Source organism: Cheilinus undulatus, linkage group 1 (assembly GCF_018320785.1).
Source record: "Cheilinus undulatus linkage group 1, ASM1832078v1, whole genome shotgun sequence".
In the NCBI taxonomy this organism is placed as follows: Eukaryota; Metazoa; Chordata; class Actinopteri; order Labriformes; family Labridae; genus Cheilinus; species Cheilinus undulatus.
Genome location: NC_054865.1, coordinates 36496494 through 36517994, shown reverse-complemented (window position 1 = coordinate 36517994; position 21501 = coordinate 36496494). Strand labels below are relative to the sequence as shown.

The 21501-nt window shown below is 37.3% G+C and overlaps 1 protein-coding gene across 2 annotated transcripts; it reads right to left on the bottom strand.

Moving 5' to 3' along the window:
* Positions 1-704: 704 nt before the first annotated feature.
* On the bottom strand, positions 705-20545 carry stk33 (serine/threonine kinase 33). 2 transcript variants are annotated; one of them, XM_041792457.1, is made up of 14 exons: positions 20489-20545; positions 12980-13096; positions 12352-12465; positions 12127-12231; positions 9626-9764; positions 6094-6179; positions 5464-5551; positions 4841-4916; positions 4629-4741; positions 4372-4457; positions 4213-4285; positions 3727-3902; positions 2025-2111; positions 705-1694 (listed from the first exon to the last, which is right to left on the bottom strand). In XM_041792457.1, the coding sequence occupies exons 2-14, from the start codon at positions 13058-13060 to the stop codon at positions 1500-1502; spliced, it is 1419 nt and encodes a 472-aa protein (XP_041648391.1). In that variant the 5' UTR covers positions 13061-13096; positions 20489-20545; the 3' UTR covers positions 705-1499. The 2 variants fall into 2 exon arrangements, with proteins under 2 accessions (XP_041648391.1, XP_041648399.1); XM_041792465.1 differs by having other exon boundaries at positions 12127-12177.
* Between the last annotated feature and the right edge of the window lie 956 nt (positions 20546-21501).

The window sequence follows — 21501 nt, the reverse complement described above, 5'->3', positions numbered from 1 at the left end:
CAAGCAATCAATTCTAATTACACATCATCATGCACCAAACTAGGTAGTGAGCTTACTCCTATCAGATTTACTCCAGGAAAGAAATTCTTCAACTTACAACAGCTCCATCTGCTGTTTACAGCAGTCTGAGGACAGCAAAGATATAGCGTGTCAGTAATGTTGCAGTGTTTTTTGGCTTGCAGCTCTAATCAAAGAAAATTCACATTTCCAGTTTAATTTAAAATAAATCTACAAAACAACCTCTGCTCTGTATGTTAAAAGCCATCATCCAACATAAAGGCATTCACCTGAACACAGTTTGATTAAGGTTAACTGAATATGTGCACTCTTAAAGACGATTAACCCCTCCCTGAAATGTAGAAATACCTTTTAAAAAGCATTTCAATAAATGCGCACTACATTTACACGTACGCACTAAAACACAGAGCCTGTGCAGGAACATGGAGCCCCATTGTTGGCACTCATTCACTTCAAGATGCAAATGGATGGATTTGAAATTCAGCCTCTGTGTGTTATGCTTGGCTACTTTAATGTTGTATCTATGCTGGGGATTATTCTCTCTACAGCGGAAAAACCTGTGCTTGAATGGCAGTGCCCTCAAAGTAGCTCCTGCTGCTTTCAATGGCCTCCAAACGAGATTAGACCCGCGGCTGCCCTCAGTCCCAATCCTCCGCATTCAGACGGAGCGTAACCAGCCTGTGTGACAGTTTCTCTGTTTTGACACTGAGTGGGAGCAGTCAGTGCATACAGGGCGTTTTTAGAATTGAGAGGTCAGAGCAGGAGAAAAGAAAACCCCTTCTGCTGATTCTGGTACAGTGAAATGATATCCAGTTAAATCTTCTGTACTATTTAGAAGAATTAACTTCTACTTAGCTATTGATCATGAAAAATCATACATATTTATTTCATGTGATTTCACTGAAACAAAACATGAAAAACTATTGTGCTGCTGTTCTGTTTAAAGACATTTGGCACATTCTAAGTCTTCGACAGCCTAAAAACATAATATTCTTACAATCTTTTACATTAGATTCACCTATTTTGAATAAATCAAGTGAGAACAATCCGTGCTAATCTTTATAAAAATGTGCTGAAATGTTGAAAAACGTAATCACATCATTAAATCCCTGTTGACCCCAGCTTATAGTTCCAAATGTGAAAATAATAAATATTTTTTAAAACAACAGTAAAAAGTAAAATACCTAACATAAGGCTCTGTGTTTAAAGCGCACTAAAAGTCTGAGCATCTTGGCTGCTACCCTTTCACTCCAGCAGGCAGGTTTCAGCTCAGACTCGGAAAGTGGGCTTTCTTTGGCACAAGGAACAGCTGATTTTAGGCTCCAGTGGTCTCTGTCTACTTTTTTCCCACATCTGCATAGTACCCTCAATTATTTGAAACTGCTCTAAATGCTTGGACTAAGGACATCAAAGTAAAGGTTCCACCGTTCATAGTACTAACATTCACATTAATGATAAATCATGGAATTATATTTATTAAATTAAGTGTATGAGGCTGTCTCTTTGTGGCTTGCCTCTTCCGTGTTCTGTCTCTGTTTTCTTCTGTTTATTTTGGAACAACTTTTACTGAATGGAGAAGTTCTTCTCTCAACAGAGGCTGCTTTCTGTCCTGCACTGAGGTCCTTCTTGTCCCAAACCCGAGTCTGCTGTGTGTAGGCTTTTGCGCCAGCATGAATCTGCAGGATGAAGATTCACATTCATCTTACATAACAGAATGAATCATGTTCATGTAAAAACAGCTGCGTAGGTACACTTTCATTATCATCTCCTTAAGAGGAGAATCTGGCACCATCTAGTGATCACTGAGGATGACAGGAAGTAGGCATGGAAATATTCATGTACAATGATTTAGATCAGTGAATATTTAAATATAAACTGACATACAGTTTGGATTTCTAAACTCAACCAAAATAAACTACTGGTTAGGTTAAATGTTTCTCTTACTAAGTCTAACACATATAAATAAAACAGTAATTGGAAGTTACTTTCGAGGTGTGTCAGCAAACCTGTGTAGAGGTTGACTGAGACGGTCCTTGGGGTGTGCAGCCATTGTTGTGCTTGTCCTGCCGGATGTTGCCAACTCTGTCTGTACTCTGTATTTCAAAATACATGGAAAAGAAAAAATGAGGCACTCATTCCATGTTTCCATGAAATGCATGTTAACATAACTGACCTGCAGACAGGAGGTTTAGTTGAGAAGAAAATTCTCTTCAATTATTTTTAAACCTTCCTCCTTATTACCATGAAATTGACAATCAAAAATCTTAAAAACTGACATAAAGAATATAAAACACAGGAATTGATTAAAACAGATGTTGAGATAATGTTCTGAAGAGCAAGAGAGGTCCAGTTCTTTTTTAAAATCTGACAGGAAACTGTTTTTTTACACTCTTATACAATTTACATGACATATTTTTGTGTTATTTTTAGGAAGCTTTATTAAGCTTCAAAAGTTGGCTAAAGCTTTGATAAATAAATATTAATTATATCAAAAACAGAAGAAAGCAAGCTTTGCTTTAAGTAGATATTTATTAAGTTATTAAGATTATACAGTGCCTGTAAAAAGTATTCACTCTCTTGGATTTTTTACCCTTTTACTGATTTAATAAATCAACCATAGTCAATATAATATGGCTTTTCACAAAAAAAAAAAAAAAACTCTTTAATGTCAAAGTGAAAACAGATTTCTTCAAAGTAATGTCAAATGAACAAAAATACATGAAATGTATGCTTAAAGTATCCAGCATAATTCACCAGAAGTCTATCCAATTGGTGCTGGTCTCACAATGACTGAAATGTGGATTACCTGAGTTCAGTTAATGTTTCTCAAGTTATTGTGGTATAATGACATCTGCATTTGGAAGGTCCAGTCACTGGTTAAGCAGTATTCCTGGCTACCATTACACCATGAAGACAAAAGAACACCCCAAACAGCTCAAAGAAAAGGTTACTGAAAAGTATAAGTCAGGGGAAAAATTACAGGGCACTGGAAACCCCCCAGAGTTCAGTTAACTCATCATCAAAAAATGGAAGGAATATTGCACATTAAATAAATCTGCCAAGATCAGGCCATCCTCGCAAACTGAGTGTCCGTACAAGAAGGAGGCTAGAGAGAGAAGATTTATTATCCAGTAAGACAAGAATACAGCAAAGCTACACAGACATGATTTAAAGACCCCAAGGTGAATGTTCTGGAGTGGCTGAGTCAAAGCCCAGACCTCAATCCAATAGAGAATTTGTGGCTGGACTTGAAAAGGGCTGTTTACATCTGCCCCCTGTGCAACCTGACAGAGCTTGAGCAGTTTTGCAAAGAAGAATGGGGTAAAAATGCAGTGTCTACATGCACAAGCCTGTCTGACACACAGACTCAGTGCTGTGATTGCAACCAAAGTTGCACCTACTAAATACTGACTTGAAGGGGGTGAATATTTATGCACTCACTTATTTCACATTACATATTATTATTAAATTGGAATCACTTTGTAGAAATCTGTTTCACTTTGACATTAAAGAGGTTCCTTTGTTGTTGTTTTTTTTGTCAAAAAAGACAAATAATACTGAACACTGCTAGTATTGACTTTTTATAAGCACTGTATTCACATTTGACAACAAATATGAAGGCAGATATTAAGAGTACCTAAATAAATAAAGTCAGACCAATCAGAAGATCAGCTTGATTTGAAACTGTGATGAACAGACATGCAGTACCTGCTTGGTGGATGTGGTCTGTGTGCAGAGCCTCCCCTCTCTGCTTGACTTTGACTTCAGTTTAACATTGCTCCTGTGGTTGCTGTCTGTTTTAGCTGAAGCCTTCCCCGGGGCCAGCGACTGGCCCAGTGTGTCCTCAGAGGATGTGTGGGGTGAGTCCTCCAGAGTTCCTATTTCTATTGAGGATTATTTTAAATGACTTCAAAAATCAGGTAACATCATGTGTCTTTTCTATTTCTTAAGGTAACACATCACAACTGTTTCTATAGTGGTTTTTAAATGCCTGTTAAAACTGTATATAGTAACACTTCAAATATAGTAATGTGGTTGTAAGCTAGGTTGAAATTCAGCAGGCAAAAGGAACATCAAACAAACTCTTCTATTTTCCCACAGCAGAACATTTACAGTGTTGTTAATTTAAATTGTCACATCATGTTTTGGATTAAGTTATTTCAATTAAAGTAAACATATTCTTCATTGTCTCACTCTCTTGCTGTTCTCTGTGGTGACGCATCATCTCCAGCACATTGGTTGGTAATGCAGACACATTAGTGTCACCCTGTTGGACAAAGCACCACATTAGAGCTCCTCATGTGACTTGTTTAGAAAAGTTTATGAGCGCTGCTGGAACAATCTCTGCCTTACTGTGATCCAGGGGTTTTCTAGGAGCTGATTAGCAGACATGCGATAGGCAGGGTCCTTCTTCAGAAGACAAGGTAATAGATTTTTTGCTGTTGTGACAGATGGAAAATGATCAGTGAGTTTGCCCATAGCAGTCTGAATAGTAATACAGAATAGTAATACTGTCTGTCTTTAAAGGATATACCCCTTCATGCCATAACATAAACAATAGATCATTTCAGCAGGACTGCATGTATAATTTATTTGATTAAAAGTATCACCTGCATTACTGACTGTAGCCCAGACGGTTTGGGTGAATTTGACCTCTTTGCTCATAATTTCCTGAAATAGACTGGTCTTTGACCTGGACACAAATGGAGGCTCTCCACACAGCCTACAGGGGCACACAGCACAAAAAAATGTATTTACAGAATTTGTAGATATTATTTTGGTATGTGTGTGGATGGACATGTGTGTGTGGTTGTCTACTTACAACATGTACATTACAACTCCTATGCTCCATACATCACACAAGTGAGTGTAACCACGGTCACACATAATTTCAGGGGCTGAAAACACACAAGTACAAAAATGTAAGGCTTTCCTGAGATACGTTTCTGATCACTAGTGGCACAAGCCTTGTTTACCATCAAGTCTTTTTGAGGTGCCATTTTCATGGCATACAAATTGTTAGTTGGTAGAAGAGCATTACATAAAGCATATCGTCAGCATTACTGAAGCTCCTAAGTCTTGCCTTTTAGTAAAGCTCCAGAAATATTTTACATGCCAGTTAAACAAAAGGAAGAAGTAAAACATGCACCTGTTCATGAGATGATTGATCATTAGCACCACTACTACTCAAATCTTTTTGCACTACATCATGTGTAGATATCAAGCATATATTGACATACGTGGATAGAAAAATGTAAAATAACACCTGAACTTATATGTAGCATTCAAAATTGTTAATCTTGGCATTCCCAAGCAGAAGAACCAAAGAGGAACCATGGCAAACAGCAAGGTCTGCAGCTACAGCACTCATTTAAACTTAGAGCTCCCTCTCAATGGTCATCTGTGTGGCCTTCTAGCATGTTGGATGAGATACTAGTGTCATACCCATAAAGATAAGAGTCCCACAGGCGTCCGTCATTATGTTCTCAATGCCTACACCGCCTGTCTGCACCGATAACCCAAAGTCTGTCACCTAAGAAGAAAAGAGCATTTAAGAAAAATGAGTTTTAAATGAACATGATTTAGATGTGCAGACACACTTGTAATAAATTATTGATAAAGGTGCTTTATCAGGAAAAAAAGGCCAGGTCAAAAAGAACAAATGAGTATCAAAATAGCTGCTAAGGTTATGTTCAAATACAAGCACCATTTAATAACAAAAGCCAAATACCCAAATGAATATTTATTTCACAGAAATCACAGTTATTTATGGTGTGGCATGACATTTTTAAACATTTTTGAGACAAAAAAGAAAACAGAGAGCAAGAAATCTGCTTCAGTTAGTTCTTGAAAATGTACACAAAGTACTGCGCTAAGCTGGTTATTTGTTCTAAGAAACAGTCGAGTCTCTCTTTGCAAAGAGAAATCAGTAGGAGTCTGTCATTATGAGGTAGCATTGTAGCTTTACAGTAGACATGTATATAGAGAGGACATCAATAGAGGAAATGCAAAGTGTCCAACGGTGTTGATTATATGTGGTGATGGAAAGTTTAGCTATCTGTCTCAGCATCTCACCTTGATGTCAACCCTGCCAATTTCATCCTCATCAACACTGTTTTTCACAAGGATATTTTCAAGTTTCAAGTCTCGGTGCACGATGTCTGTAAGAGGAAAGAAATGAAATTCACAAGTAAAATCAATAAAACTTTATCACAGTAATCCAGATTAAAAATGCTTTTGTTTTCCCCATTTAAACTCAACATTGAGGATGGTAATACAGTTAAATGATGTCTTGATTTGTCTCATCACATAATTTAGCAAAAAATGCACGATATTCTGTGATATCACATGAGAAATATAAAAGAATGCTCAAAATAGTATTTTAGATTTAATATTCAATCCAACTGACAAATTAGTCTCCTTCCATCTTTTTTTGCTCTGATTGTTTAGTATGTTCTTCTTGTGTAAGGTCACACTTTATCAACAGTACAGGTTTATCTGAAAACATTAGCATATCATGTAAAAGTTCATTTTCCCCATGATTTTCTTCAAAAAGTTAAACTTTTATGAATTTTAATTTAATTTAATAGAAATTCAAATTAATCTCATACAAATTGATACATTTCAAGACTTTTTTTGTTTTAATCTTGATGATTACCGCTTATAGCTTACAAAAATCAAAAATGCACAATCTCTAAATATTAGAATATTCTGGATAAGTCCGATTTGCAAAGGTTTCCTGAGCCCAAGTTCTCTCACTATTGGTCACTACACACAACTGCAATCATGGGGAAGACTGCTGACCTGACTGTTGTCCAGAAGACAATCACTGACACCTTCACAGGGAGGGTATGCCACAGAAGGTCAATGCTCAAAGGACAGGCTGTTCTCAGAGGCTGTATCAAAGTATATTCATGGAAATTTGACTAGAGGGAAACAGTCTGATAAGAAAAGGTGCGCAAGCAACAAGGTTGAGCTCAGCCTTCAGAGGATTGTCAAACAAAGCAGATTCAAGAACTTTGTGCAGCTTTACAAGGATTGGCCTGAGGCTGGAGTCAGTGGATCAAGAGCTACAACATATAGACGGGTCCAGGGGATGGGCTGCAAGTGTTGTGTTCTTGGTGTCAGGCCACTCCTGAACCACAAACAACATCATTGGGGAAATCAAGGGGAAATGGACCGTTGCTCACTGGTCTAATGTCCTGTTTTCAAATGGAAGTAAATTTTGAATTTCATTTGGAGATCAGGGTCCTGGGGTCTGGAGGAGGATCAGAGAAGCAAAACATGCTTGAAGTCCAGTGTTTTGAGTCTCCACAGTCAGTGATGGTGTGAGGTGCCGTGTCATCTGCTGCTGTTGGTTCACTGTGCTTTATCAAGTTCACAGTCAACACTGCCAGCCATCTACCAAAAGATTTCAGGGCACTTCATGCTTCATCTGCTGAGAAGCTTTATGGAGATGCGGATTTTCTTTTCCAGCAGGACTGAACATCTGGCCACAGTGAAGCTAAAACTACCAGAAACTGGCTTGCTGACCATGGTGATACTGTGTTTAATTGGACAGTCATCGGTCTGACCTGAAGCCCACAGAGAATTTCTGGAGAAATGTCAAGAAGAAGATGAGAAACATAAGACTCAACAACACAAACCAACTGAAGGCTGCTATCAAATCAATCTTGGCTTCATAACACCCCAGCAGTGCTTCAGACTGATTGGCTTCATGCTGCATCCATGCAACGATGCAGTAATTTGTGCAAAAGGAGCTACGACCAATTACTGAGTGCATAGATTAACACAATTTTCCAGAAGGCCAAAATTTCCGTATTATAAATCCTTTTTGACTGGTGTTTTGTGATTTTCTAATATTTTGAAATAGTGGATTTTTGAGTTTTGTGAGCTGTAAGCCGTAATCATCAACATTAAAACAAATAAGTCTTGAAATGTTTCACTTTGTATGAGATGTATCTGGAATATATGGAAGTTTCAATTCTTTAAGAAAATCACAGGAAAAATGAACTTTTTTATGATATTCTAATGTTTTGAGATGCACCCGTTTTTTTCTGGACTGATTGGCTCAGAGTGCCACTACAAAGACTTTGAAATGGAGCCGTCATTTAAAAAACATTTGATTAGTTTTTCTTCCTGCCATTGACTGAAGCAGTCGCCTCATAGCAAGAACTGTTTTTGAGGCACTGCAATGTTGCTGCCCACCGTTCCTCTGTAGTTAACATTAAAAAGGGGAAAAAAATTGTCTTCAGAGGGATTAATATAGACTACATTGATAAACTACTGCACATCATGGCATCTTAATTTGCTGAAAAAAGTTTGTTTTAAAACTACTTTGTGAAAGCATCAGTACTTAGGAGTTACAGTGTGTGCCCAGTGCGACATGATATGTTAATGTCAGTCGCCAGAATGAATAATAAAAAATGGTTTTCATGCACTAACACAGAGATCTGGGCACCTTGTTTACAGCAGGCCAGGCTGAAGGGCCTCGTTAACAAAACTTGGTGGAGTGAGAGAAGGCAGGAGGAAAAATACAATTTGCCCTGGGCAGTCCCTTTCACCACACAGTTTGAAGCAGCCAATTATAAAACGCAACAGTGCTGATGGTGTGTGTGAAGGGAAAATTAGACCAACTGGTGTGCACAAAACAAACAAATACAAATGCCCTTTTTTCATTCAGAGAAAAAATAGTAAAAAATAATAAATATTAAATAGTTTGTTCAACTGCTTGCTGGGATCTGAACTATGATTCCTTTATTTAAAATGTCCTTATTTCATTCTGCATATTTTCAATCTCATTTTGTCAAATCAAAGAGAATTTAAAATAAGATTTTATCTCAATGAGAAATCATACAATTTCATAGGATGGCTGGATCTGCAAAACAGCATTTGTATGATGTGTAAATTCAAAATGTATCATGTTGTTATTAGCATATGTTAGCACTAGAGCTAAATGCTGACTGCTTTATCTGTCACAACAACTGACCCTCACAAAGGACAGGAACATATGCTGACCTAAGATGCTCGAACAGTTTTAACTGAGATGACATGAAAGGTCACTCAACAAAAAGGCTTCTTGCTGCCTCATTACTATCATGGAAAAGCAGCACATTTATTTTATTTATCTATCTTTTATTTTAGCAGGGGAAGGATAAATAAAATAAATAAAATAAATGTTCTGCTTTTCCATGATAGCATGGGGACTTTCCATGTGAAAACACACCTTCTAATCAGTATTGCTCCCTTGCTAGTTGTAAATTACTTCATAACTACAACTTATCATGTTTCATTGTGAGGCAATTTCCTAAATTACCACTAACTGCAGGGCTCACCATTAAAAAGGTAGGCATTTCAAATTAAAACAAAAGCATTTTTTTTAAATGTGTATCATATTTTTACCTTTATTTCTAAGGGTGTCTAAAATAAAGACTAAAAGGCTGTGCAGTCTAAACAGAGCTTAGGACTTACTTACTGTGTTATTAAAAAATAAAAAAGCAAGGTTAACAGCATTGTTTCACCTGCCACATCTATTAAATATAGAAATAGACTTTCAGCTCATATTAAATGTTTTTAATCAATCAAATGTCAGTCTGTAAGATGTTACCTCTTTTGTGAAGGTAGACAACGGCGTCAGCTAAGCTGGAGATGATATGCCTCGTCTCATCCTCTGTAAAGGACTTTTTCCGCTTCAACAGTTGCTTCAGATCACCTCCAACACACAGCTCAGTGACCAAATAAGTCATCTGGAAACAAGTGGGGGAAACACATCCCAACACACAGTTTATTTCTGTGTGCTTATTAGTAGTCTATATATATGCAGCTACACATAATAGAAGATTAGAAAAAATCAATTCATAGTGTATGCCAAATCTGACACAGTGGGCCATAAACTAACGTACTGCCTAATTAGAGCAGGTCTGCCTCTACAAACTATTTCCTGGTTCAACAACTACCAAACAGACAGAACCCAGTGTGTGCAGGCAGAAGGCTTCTAAACACTCTAACTAAAGGAATGCCTCAAGGGTCAGTCCTAAAGCCTCTTCTTTTTCATTTTTATAGTAACAACATCAACCGAATTGTGTCTCATGCATTGGTTCCCAAGCTGGGGTCCAGGACCCCCAAGGGAGGGGGTGTGCCATAGATCTTAGGGGTCGAAGGTTGTCTGTTCTAATGCTGCCAAAATTAGATATGCAAATATTTATTAAAACCATGATAAATCAGATATTAAGTTGTTTTTACAAATGTCTTTTGATAAGAAAGGCATGCATAGGCTATTTTTAGGGTTTTATCAGTGAAAGATAGGTACATGTGGGGGGGAGCAGGGAAAAATGGTTGAGAAACACTAATCTAATGCACTTTTATTTTTGGCTGACCATTTTAGTAGAACTGGACCACGCTTATGAAGTATGAAGTAAAAAATAAAAACAACCCTAAGCTTTTCATGATCTGAAAGGTGTCTTTGCACTTCTGGTAACCTGGTATGGCATGAATATGTGACAATTAAGGAAGAAAGGGTTATTTGCTGAAGTGGTGGTATACAATGGCTGCTAGTGGAGGGATTAGTTCAGCCTTTGCCACAGCGCCAGTTTTATCAGAACAGGATAACGTGTCTTTATTAAAACAAGAGCAAAGAGCCACACTAAAAGTTTGTCTTGGCCAAGAAGATGTTTTTGCAGCAGTAACCTGTCAGCACAAGATTAGCGTATGCACACACTATATTGTACAGCTCAGCACCCACCCTCTCCCAGGTACAACTTGCTTTTGGCAGTTTTTCCAACCAGTGTATTCACAGTGTAGAATACAAATTATTTCTCTTCTAGAGCAGTGGTGGTTCTGGTGTGCTTTGAGGAAAGTCTAAGTGTGCCTTAGGAATTTGTAAGACCAACAGTATGACTGTATCTGTACAAAAAATAAAGACACTGCTTAACGCTTTACAGTGGCTATTTTGCATAGTTATGAATACAGTGTGCCTTGTGATTTTGGCCTGATACTCAGTATGCCCTGGGCAAAAAACATTAAAAGCAACTGTTCTAGAGTGTTTAGGTCTTATTCTCTGCTCGCTGCTCTGCTATCAACACCCTCCATCTTTGTAAAATTTACTGTCTTTATTTACTGAGGTTAAGAGGGCACACAATGGTCAAGTTATGCTGAGGGTGCCCTCTGCTGGATTGCAGAGTTAATTCCGTTGACGAAAGCTATGACTAAAAATCTAAGTCGACAGCCTTTTTTCCATGAGAAAGACTAGACCAAGACTAACCTAAAATACATTTTTGATGACTAAAACCGACTAAAAGTAAGTGTAGTTTTCTGTAAGATGACTAGAACTAGACTAAAATGTTATTTAGTTTTTTTCAGACAATCAAAATGTATGATATTTCTCCAATCTCTGTTTGGTAGAGTGCACAGAACACACTACCATGGTTTGGTACCAGATTCATGCAAGAGAAGAAATTTATGACTCAAAGTTGAGACTTAAAAGTAAGGATATTTATTTCAGGTCTTCTGCCTGCCTATCTTCTGACCTACATCAGTCAGAGTTCTGGAACCTACCCTTCTCAGTGCGTTTTCTTACTCTCTGTCCCAAGGGTCAGAATTTAATTTGGAAGAAAGGTATTTAAACTTGCGGTCACCCTTGACCAACAAAAGCACCTGACTTGGTCATCACATTTAAAGTATCTGTAAAGTGAAATACAATTTTTTTGTCTTAACACACTAGATATGGTGGAATAAGGTTGCTGTAAAAATGTGAAAACACTGAGATCTACATGTGGCTATATTTTGGATTTAGAGTGTTAGAAAGTTGTTCACCTCATTCCTGGCTTGTTTTTATTTGAGCAGGGAGAATATATGAGCTCATTACATCATCAGTCTTGATGGGGAATTACCCCACCCCCCTAACATGACAATGATATAAGATCAGAGCAGTTCATCTCAGTACAGTCTGTTGTTAACTGATGTGACTGCCTTCGTTAAGACTTTTTGTTTGTTCCTTGTGAAGGAAATTTCCCAAACTATCAGCCATGATGGCCTATGGGTCATTAAAAGCATCACAACAAAGATTTGTACCAGAAAACAGTAAATTGTTAAGTGCAGTAAAGTGCTTACCTTAGCTGCGACATAGACTTCCTTGAGATGTATTATATGAGCGTGATTCACCTGTTTGAGAATATTTATTTCATTTTCCAGCATCTCAACTTTCGAACTTCCTGGCTGAAGTGACAGAAAGTCAAATTACAGCTTGATTCTTTAAAGAAAACTTAGCTCTATCATAAGTGCAACTTTTATGGCATTAAAAATCAGGCTCCCAAAATCAATTACAAATACACTCACCGCTGGTTTATGAACTTCTTTAATAGCCCATTTTGTCCGAGTCTCAATGTGGGTGGCTTCATAAACAACTCCAAAGCTACCTTGACCCAATTTCCTTTCAAATGTATAAATTTCCTATGGGGATAAGAAAGGGAACTTAAATACAATTGTACCCTACAACTTCTCACAGTCACTCAAAGACAGCAGAGGATTTCCCATGAGCTTTTGCTCTCTGGATGATTTCACTATTTATCATGAAAAAACAACAGTATGTTTTAGTTTAAGACAAGAATTTTCAAGTAAATGCTGATTCCAAGCTCTCTGGAAAAACGATATGTCGTCAAGGCTCTGGAGGTGCAGAATATAGTATTTCTAATCAAGTTACAAATGATTAAGTTGCTGCTGCAGTTCGTTCAATCTCAGGTCTAATTAAGTTGATCATTATCTGTGTGCATGCAAGGGTGAGCACTGGCTGCTTTGGATTTGGCAAAGGGATCAGTCCAATTCCCCGATGAATGGTAGCTATACAGCAGCAAAATGAAGTTTAATCCCCTTCTGGTGCAGATGGTTTACATCTGATAGTATGTCTAAGTTCCTCTTTACTACAAAACAGGATTGTACTGGAATTATGTATAGAAGCTCTCCATACCCTGAGGTCAGCATCATCCTCCAGGCGTATCACAGGCACAGTCCTCTTCAGTGTGCAGCTATTGGACCCCTGGGACACCATGTTAGTTCCTAATTCACTGAAATTTCCCTGTGTCACCTAAAGATGAAAGAAGAAGTCAGTTTTCTTAGAAATAAATATCCAGGGCACTCATTATCTCTCTGAAACTTGTCCTAATGCCATCTGATAATAATACAGTAATAGAGACGTTTATTTGACCAATCATTTAGTTACCCTAAAAACTAAATTATTTATCAAATGTTCTTATTACAGATTGATTCAGCTAGACTCAATGTATCAAATGAAGAGTATTTTTCCATGTTTGGAAATGTTTAATTTTACATAACTGACAAACTATTTCCATTTTGTCTGTATAACAAGAAGTTCTTCGTTTGAAATTGCTAATCATAAAAGCTTATTTTAAATAGTTAGCTTTCCTAATAAATAAAGCAAGAAGCAGTGCACAGAATAACTATAGTAACTAAATATTTTTCTCCACCAGTTCATCTTTTCTTTCCTTTATTCACTGCTTTATGACCAAACTACTGTCTCAACATGAGCCCTTATAAGCCCTATGCACAATTTACCTTGCCTTGAGAACAGTCTCTGCAGCCAAATTAAATGTAAAGCAGTTATCAAGTGATGACTGGGAGCGCTGAAGTGGATCCACCACATGCACAGCAATTAATTATTAACAAGGAAGTAGTGTCTTTAACCTCTTCACTCTGACGCATTATTTTAGCCCTGACAGAGCTCTCATAACAGGCCTGTCTCTCCCATTATCTCCTGTCTATTTTCCAATCAAAGCGATTGTGACAGCGTCTGGAAATTCCAATCACCTCAATCACAGCTCATTTGTGAAAGACAGAGGGGTATGATGAGTGTATCATCGGAGACTTGTGGTAACCAGAGGAGGGGGGGGTCCCATGCACCTCAGGTGTCTTGTCCTTTACCCCAGACGCCCGATGCAAAGGTAACAGGATACATCAGGGTCAGGTGCAGGTGAGAAGTCTGACCTTAAAAAGTCATTAACAGACAGGTCTTGGATTGATTTACACTTGGCGTTTATATTGACAATGTATGGAGCTGTATTTGTAATATTCACTTCAAACGACCACTCAAAATTAGAGATGTTCTAACAGTTTTGCCATCCTGCTGCCAGTTTTGAAACTAGGGCTGGGCAATAAATCAAAATTTAGACTCAATTGCAATACGGTGTGCTGCAATTTTGAAAACAATTAGGTGCAATATTTCTTGAACCTAAAATGTGTCAAAATACCAGTTGATTATTATTATTTTTGGCAGCAGAGATGTTATGCTCAACACATCATGCAATGACATAAAAATGATCCATACAACAATTCATATCCAATTTGGAACATGAGTCAAAATAATCACAATTGAATATTTTTTTCTAAATTGTTCAGCCCAAATTAAAGTTTAGTATTGTTTTAATATAGAATGAGTTATTGCTTGTGTTTGTTTAAAAATAAAATAAATACATAAGATATATTGTTAATGTCACTTCTCTCCCACTGGCCAATCGAAATCAAGAAGGGGTGGGACTTCTAGCAGCGGAAGAGAAACTGATCTGACTTGTCTTTCTTCTTCTTATGTCCAGGGTGGTTTTTAGGTTTGCAGCTGCTGCCTGTGTCAGGACAGGATTGTTTTATATTGTGCATGTCTTCTGTGTGATATTTCCTTCAAACATGGAAGTGTGAAGCACAAAGTTTAACTTTAAAACTACATTACTGATTCTACTTATGAAAAGGGGATCCATTGTCCTGAGCACTGCCAGCACATTGTTGTATGGTCTGGCTCACTACAAAGAGATTTATTTTTTAACTCTGTAAAAGTATGTTTACAGGACTGTTTAAGTCTTAACTACTTTTATATATCTATACTTATATTGGCATTGGTTAAAATGAAATTGTAAATCTCAGCATACATAAATCTCAGCTGGTGAAACAAACTACAGTGGAAATTCATGCTAGGGAAACACTAAAAGAGAATATTTGCCATCTTTAACTTGTGTTACATTTCCATGGAGCTTCCCACTCTTGTAGTCTGCTGTGGTCACATCACAGTTTACCTGAAGCAGTTCTTCTTTGCAGCTTTTAAACAATAGTTCCTTGTGGAAGGCATCACAGATTTATTGATAGATTGGCTACTGGTTAGGAGAGGAGGAAACAGGTCAAATTTTTCATGGCTAATAAATTATGGATTGGGTCATTGCTCTAACTGGCATACTGGCCAATACCCGATAACAAATTTTAGGCTGTATCTGAGGCATTTCCTATATTGGTATCAGTGTGGGAACAACTATGGTCAATAGCTTGATAAACAACTTACATTTTAAACTAGAGCTTTTACACTGCAGCTTGCAGTAAAACCACAAAGGGCTGGGGTGGAAAATTAAACCAGATATGATCAGACTTGGGGCCCAAACGCACCCAAGACTGTGAATCTTTATCAAAAGATATACACAGCGATTTTACCTCTAACACCAAGTTTAAAAATAAGAAAAATCAACCTGTTGATGCCTGACAAAAGCTACTGTACCAGTCCTTTTTACCAACCGGTATAAAACTTTGAATAGATTTTGGACTGCAACAGGCCCTCTATTCCTCCCAAATACTATCAGTATTTCCAAAGAAAGCACTCAAGAATCATCATTTTGCAGATGAAGTTACAAGGACATGATGTTTTCCTGACATGCAACTTGAAAACACGGCCATTTGCTTTTGTTTCATGATCAAATTGGTGAAAATAAGAAAGGGCTTTGAGCCTGCCACAGGATGGTAAGATTTAGGCCCAGAATAAACTGCCTTCCATTATGGCTAAAGACTCAGTCCTGTGCATCATAAACACTTACACATGGAATCTTTATTCACCGTCTTATCAACAAAATCAAGCTTTACTGTCCTTGATGCAGCCCAGAAAAACATAATGACTAAAACGTGGTATAAAGTAAAAATTAACAATGTCAAAACATGATGGTCTGTTCTCACTTAGACATGATGAAAGAAGAACAACCATCAGAACACATCACAGCTAAGGAGACACAGTCCACCTTTTACATGGAGTTCGCCTCATCTCCAGTTTCAGCAGGAAGTAATTAGAGCCGACGGTTCATCACAAGTCAAGCCCATACATGCCTCATCTCTCAATCATTCTGTCAGACAGCAACATCTATCTGTTTACACACTGCTGAGTGAAGATATGGGCACAGTGCTTAATGACTGGGAGTGTAGGAGAAACTGTCTCAGAACTAAGCACACAAAGTCAGCAACACACAGGAACAAAGTTAGCAAAGACGTTAAAAGGATGATTCTTATTGTGTAACTTTTCCCCCTTAAATGTGCTTGGACATGTTTGAACATGACTTACCTTTATTAACTTGTATATTTGCTCTTTCTTCTGCCTCTGATGTCAATAAGACTAGCACCAGCCCTAGAGGCTGCTCACTCAGGCCAACACTATTGAACAGCTCAAACAAACTCCTGATTTTGCTCTAATGACACACACTATTGTTTGTTGGCATGTGGTGCTGCTGATTGAAACCTGGAGGATGGTAGTTTTATCTGGAATCAAGCGATGTGTCTAGTTGCCCTTTAAGTCTTAAATATCTACTTAACAGACCTCTGCTCCATAACATCAAAGTATTCTCCCTGCAGCCCAGCATCATTTCCTTTATCTACTGTTCTGATTATCATAAGTGAGAGGTAGGAACTGATTTTTGTTTTTACAAACATCTACATTATAAGTTATGCTATTTAATCATAAGGCTGTATAATTACTAACAGAGTAGCACAGACTGTTTTCCTCTAAAAAAACCCTGAAAATATTTAGCAAAACGTAGGGATGCACCAATGCATCAGCAAATAATAAAGGCCCTTCACTTCACCATGTCCAATTTTGTTATGTTGCAGCCTGATGCTGTAATTGTTTAAATTCATTTTATCTCACAGTAATCTACACCCAGTGCCCCATAATGACAAAGTGAAAACATAATTTATATTACAGAATTTTTTTTAATTTGTTTTACTTTATGACAACTAAAACTGAAATATCACATATTAGTAATCTTTGCAACAACACTTGAAGTTTAGGAACTTTACCAATATTTCTCTGTGTCTGAAGACAGTCTACACCAGTGGAAATTGACCTTATTCTACCCAGGAGCCATATTGTCTTAAAATACTTTAGTGGGAGCCACATTCCAAAACTGGAGATGTTAGGTAGATCCATAGATCAGCTGATCCATAGAGGATCAGGAGGAAATGATATGTTACTAATAATGAGCATATGTTTTTTTTTTAATTTATGCAAGTTCCACCAGGTTTTTCAAAGCCTCTGCCCTTTCCCAAACGCTTAGTACTGAAGGTTCTTCAGATGGATGTGTGAAACAAATCCATCTGGCATGTCAGGTTAGCACAAGCATGAATTATGAAGAAATCATATGTGGGATATTACAGGCATTTAGTTTCTTTCCTGTCATTATCAAATGGTATTTTTAAGATTTTTTTAAATTGAATGATTGATAAAAAGTAATTGACAAACGAATGACTGATTAGAGTGATTGTTATTTGTAGCCTTTGTGTCTTTTGAGGGCGTAGCCTGATGTAACAACTGCAGATCTGCAAATGTTTAAACTGTTAAAACATGCTGTAGTTTTAAAACAGTTACCACTTTTGAATCTCAACCAGCCCATCAAGATATCGCACATTTCAATCACTGTCGGGGGCCTTTTGAAGTTAGCTTTCCTTAATGGCATAACGAGTGGAATAAATTAGGCTTAAGCAGCTCTGTAATGACGTTGCCTCAAGCTGTAACAAGCAGCTGCTTAAATATAGTCTGAATATCAAACAAAACAGAACCTTACTTACTGCAATTAAAAAATAAACTGCTATCCGCTTTGCTTGAGCCTAAATATCACATTTTCCTCATGTGAAACTTAATCATTTATTGACAGCTTGGCTTTGATGACAAATGATAAACTTCACAGTCCTAATGAAGCGTGGAATTACATTACCTGATGAGGCAAGAAATTGCATGTTTAGAATGCAAATATAGAGCCCATCTACTTCCCTACGTTATGAGGTGAATCCTAATATTATGCAAAGAGATTATCAAAGCTGGTGGTCTAAATGCAATATGCCAAGAGCACATCAACATTAAGCCATCAAAGCATAGTACTAGAAAGCTGTGCAAATATACCATACCTGACAGCTGATGTGCCACAGTGCTGACAGCAGGAGAAGTTTTCTTTCCTACTCTCAGAAAACATGTAATGTATGTAGTGTGCCTGTAAACAAATCATTTAAAGGCCCCTTGGAGAATTCCTTCTGTCTCCAGTGGTCATGTTTGATAAGTGTCTATTGGCAAGAAAACATGCTTCGCCAAAAGGAAGCAAAAGATCAAATTCTGCCATTTGCTCAGAGCTCTCCACGTGTTGCTGTGAGATAAGCGCCAACAAATTCAAATTTTCTCATTGGTTTAATCCTGGTTAAGGCTAATCTCTGCCCTTGCTGGGCTCAGCCTTGGGAAGCTGGGAGGGCAGACATCTAAAAATGTAGGCCATAGCAGAAACAAGAACATCAAATTTATTTCAATGACAGCCCAGAGAGAACTCAGCATATTCAGATCAGAGCATACACAGATGTCTACACTAGTCATTTATTGTCCACCTGCAGAGCTGATAAAAAATCCAGCTCTCAACTAAAACTGTTTCAGGTAGTTAAAATAAAAGATACGGGTCAAGCTACATCAGTGGTTCCCATCAGTGGAGCCCCCATACTCATATCTAAGAGGAACTAAGGCTGCTTGGGCCCCACATGACTAAAAGGGACATGTTGCTGCAAAAAAAAAAAAAAACCACACACATCAATTTGAAAGCGAAACAGAATTTCAAAATACACAAGTATTCTTACCAAAATACCTGTATGAACTATGTTCATACAAACACTATGTGTTGGATCATGATTTTAGATAGTATGAATGAACCTAATTTTAACAACCTCAGTGCAGTCAGAACCATACATCCCTGAAATCCCTGCCCCCCACAAACTTTTTAGTCCAGGACCCTCAAAATAAAGATGACAGAGACTGGGGACCCCCGCTGTACCTGAGGGTAGTTGAAGCATAGTTGAGCACAGCCGTGAACATTTAAGGACAATCGTGTGCAGACTCATATATCAAGGATTTTTTTAAACATTATTTTGATTTCAGCATTAATCTCACCAAACCACTAGGTTTTCATTTTAAATTTAACAGATTTCAAGAATATTTTTATAAAAAATCATTAGAATTTCTTAAAAATCATTTTAAAATATTCTGTTTTTTGGGGGGCATCAGGCAACCCCCTCTGTGTCTCGTGACCCCAAGGGGGGTCCCAACCTTGATGTTGAGAACAAGTGTTGTAGTCAACAGAGGTAGAAAAAGTATTAAAGTATTGCACTCAAGTAAAGATAAAAGTACTCTGGTTAAAGCTTAAGTAAAAGTAAAATTACTGACTTCAAAATGTTCTCAAAAAAGTACAAGTACACAAAACACTATTCAGTTGCAATGTAATGAGTTAATTTCTACCTCTGGGTAAGGTCAGGTAGGGTGACATATGGTAATGTCAGGTAATACACCTGTAGGTAGATGTGGTTTACAGTGAGTAATTTGTAGTAACTACCCCTAGTACTGAATCTGGAGCCTGATTTACTGTATACAGAAGGAATTGTGACATTTGAACTCCTAAATACAAGGTGTAGAAGTGAGAATTGATAGCTTACTAGCAAAAACCTTTTATAGGCTATCAACATTTTGCCTAACAGGCTAGCACAAAATAAAGTGTATTTTAATGTAACCTGTACTTTGAATTAAGCTAATCATACGAGCTGTAAAAGAACAGACAGCCTATGTAAGGACTGATTTGAGCTTTTTTTTTTTTAACAAAGGCTTGATGATTCCAAATGCCTAACTTTCGTTTCTTTATAGATTTAATTCAGTTCAGTTCAATTTCATTTTATCTATTTATTGCACATTTCATACAAATGTAAAAAAAAAGTGCTTTACAGAAGATGCAAAACAAACCAAAAACAAATCAAAACAGCGTAACTTAAAGTCAAACCGCACCTGCAAGCGAAAGCTAACCCTAAATCATCAATATGATGAGAAGTAATATTTTCAGGGAGACATTCAACCCTGAAATATTATGCAATGCAGTAGAGACAACTATCATTACCGTAATATGCCAATATTAATCTTGTAATAGCACGAAATGTAGTATAAAGTTTGAAAAGTGACAGTAAATAAAGGAACTACCATGAAAGATGGCTCTGTCGTCATGGCAACTAAATACAGAGTGGTAAAATGTTACGACCTAACAGTAGATTATTCAAACGTGGGCTTTTTTTTCTAAAGCGTTTAACATGAAAATGTATGAGTGTCCTGGGTAAAAGGCGTCAGCTGTAGTTTGAAAAGTTAACAAAAGTTTCTTACCTCTCAGAACAGGTCATTCTCAGTGTGCAGGGTGCGTCTGGGAGTAAAAGTTTCTCGGTGTGTGACTACGGAAGACGAAGAGGGACAAGAACCATTGAATGAGCAGAGCTACTGCCTGTTAACGGTCTCTCAGCGCCCCTGGCGGTCCTTGTGTGTCCCCCGGAATCGTTTAATGAATTATTTTCTATGGCACTGTTATCCCTCAAAGCGAAGCTGTCCTTAAAGGTACAGTGTGGGAATATTAGCGACATCTAACTGTAGACTCAGGACTGCAATGCGCTCTTCAGTGGCGATCAGTGGATAAAAATATGCGTCATCTTACTAACTTATTCTAAGTATATAAAAATAAAACAATTTTATATATTCAGGTGAATAAACACTCATGTATTTTGGCCTACTCATAAAAATATGTTGTTGTTTTTTTATTTACCAAATTAGTTCTTCTGAGGCGAAATGTTACACACTGTACCCTTAAATAAAGATGAAGGACAGAAATTTAATTGATTTTCTAGCTTGTGGATAACCCACAGACTATATAAAGGGATAACCTCAGGTTCAATGAGCGAAGGGCTGCCTGTTTTTCCCTCTATGGTTTTCCCTGTGGCATCATTATTTACCTTGGTCCTTGTCTCCATCTAGTGGACGAAACTGAACCTGGTTTTGAGGTACTAGGGAGTTATTAGGGCAACTAAGAAATTAATTAAAGCAAACAAACAAGGTTAATGTGAAAAAGAAAGGTAAAAAAAACAAACAAAAAAACACAATCACAAAGCTCCAATTATGAGCAATGGAATTATAATGAAAATAGAATCTTTCAAAAAGGAAATATTTTGAAACTAAAAGACAAAATAATAAGATTTGTTTTTTAGGGGAGCTTTAGGATTTATTATTTCATCAAAAAATGTGGTTAACTCTGCTGGCTGTTATTATGGGTATGTCCATTTAGGAAAATTTCACTGATAGCAGATTTGATCAACATTTATGGTCTGAGATCTTTATTTTCTGCACCAAAA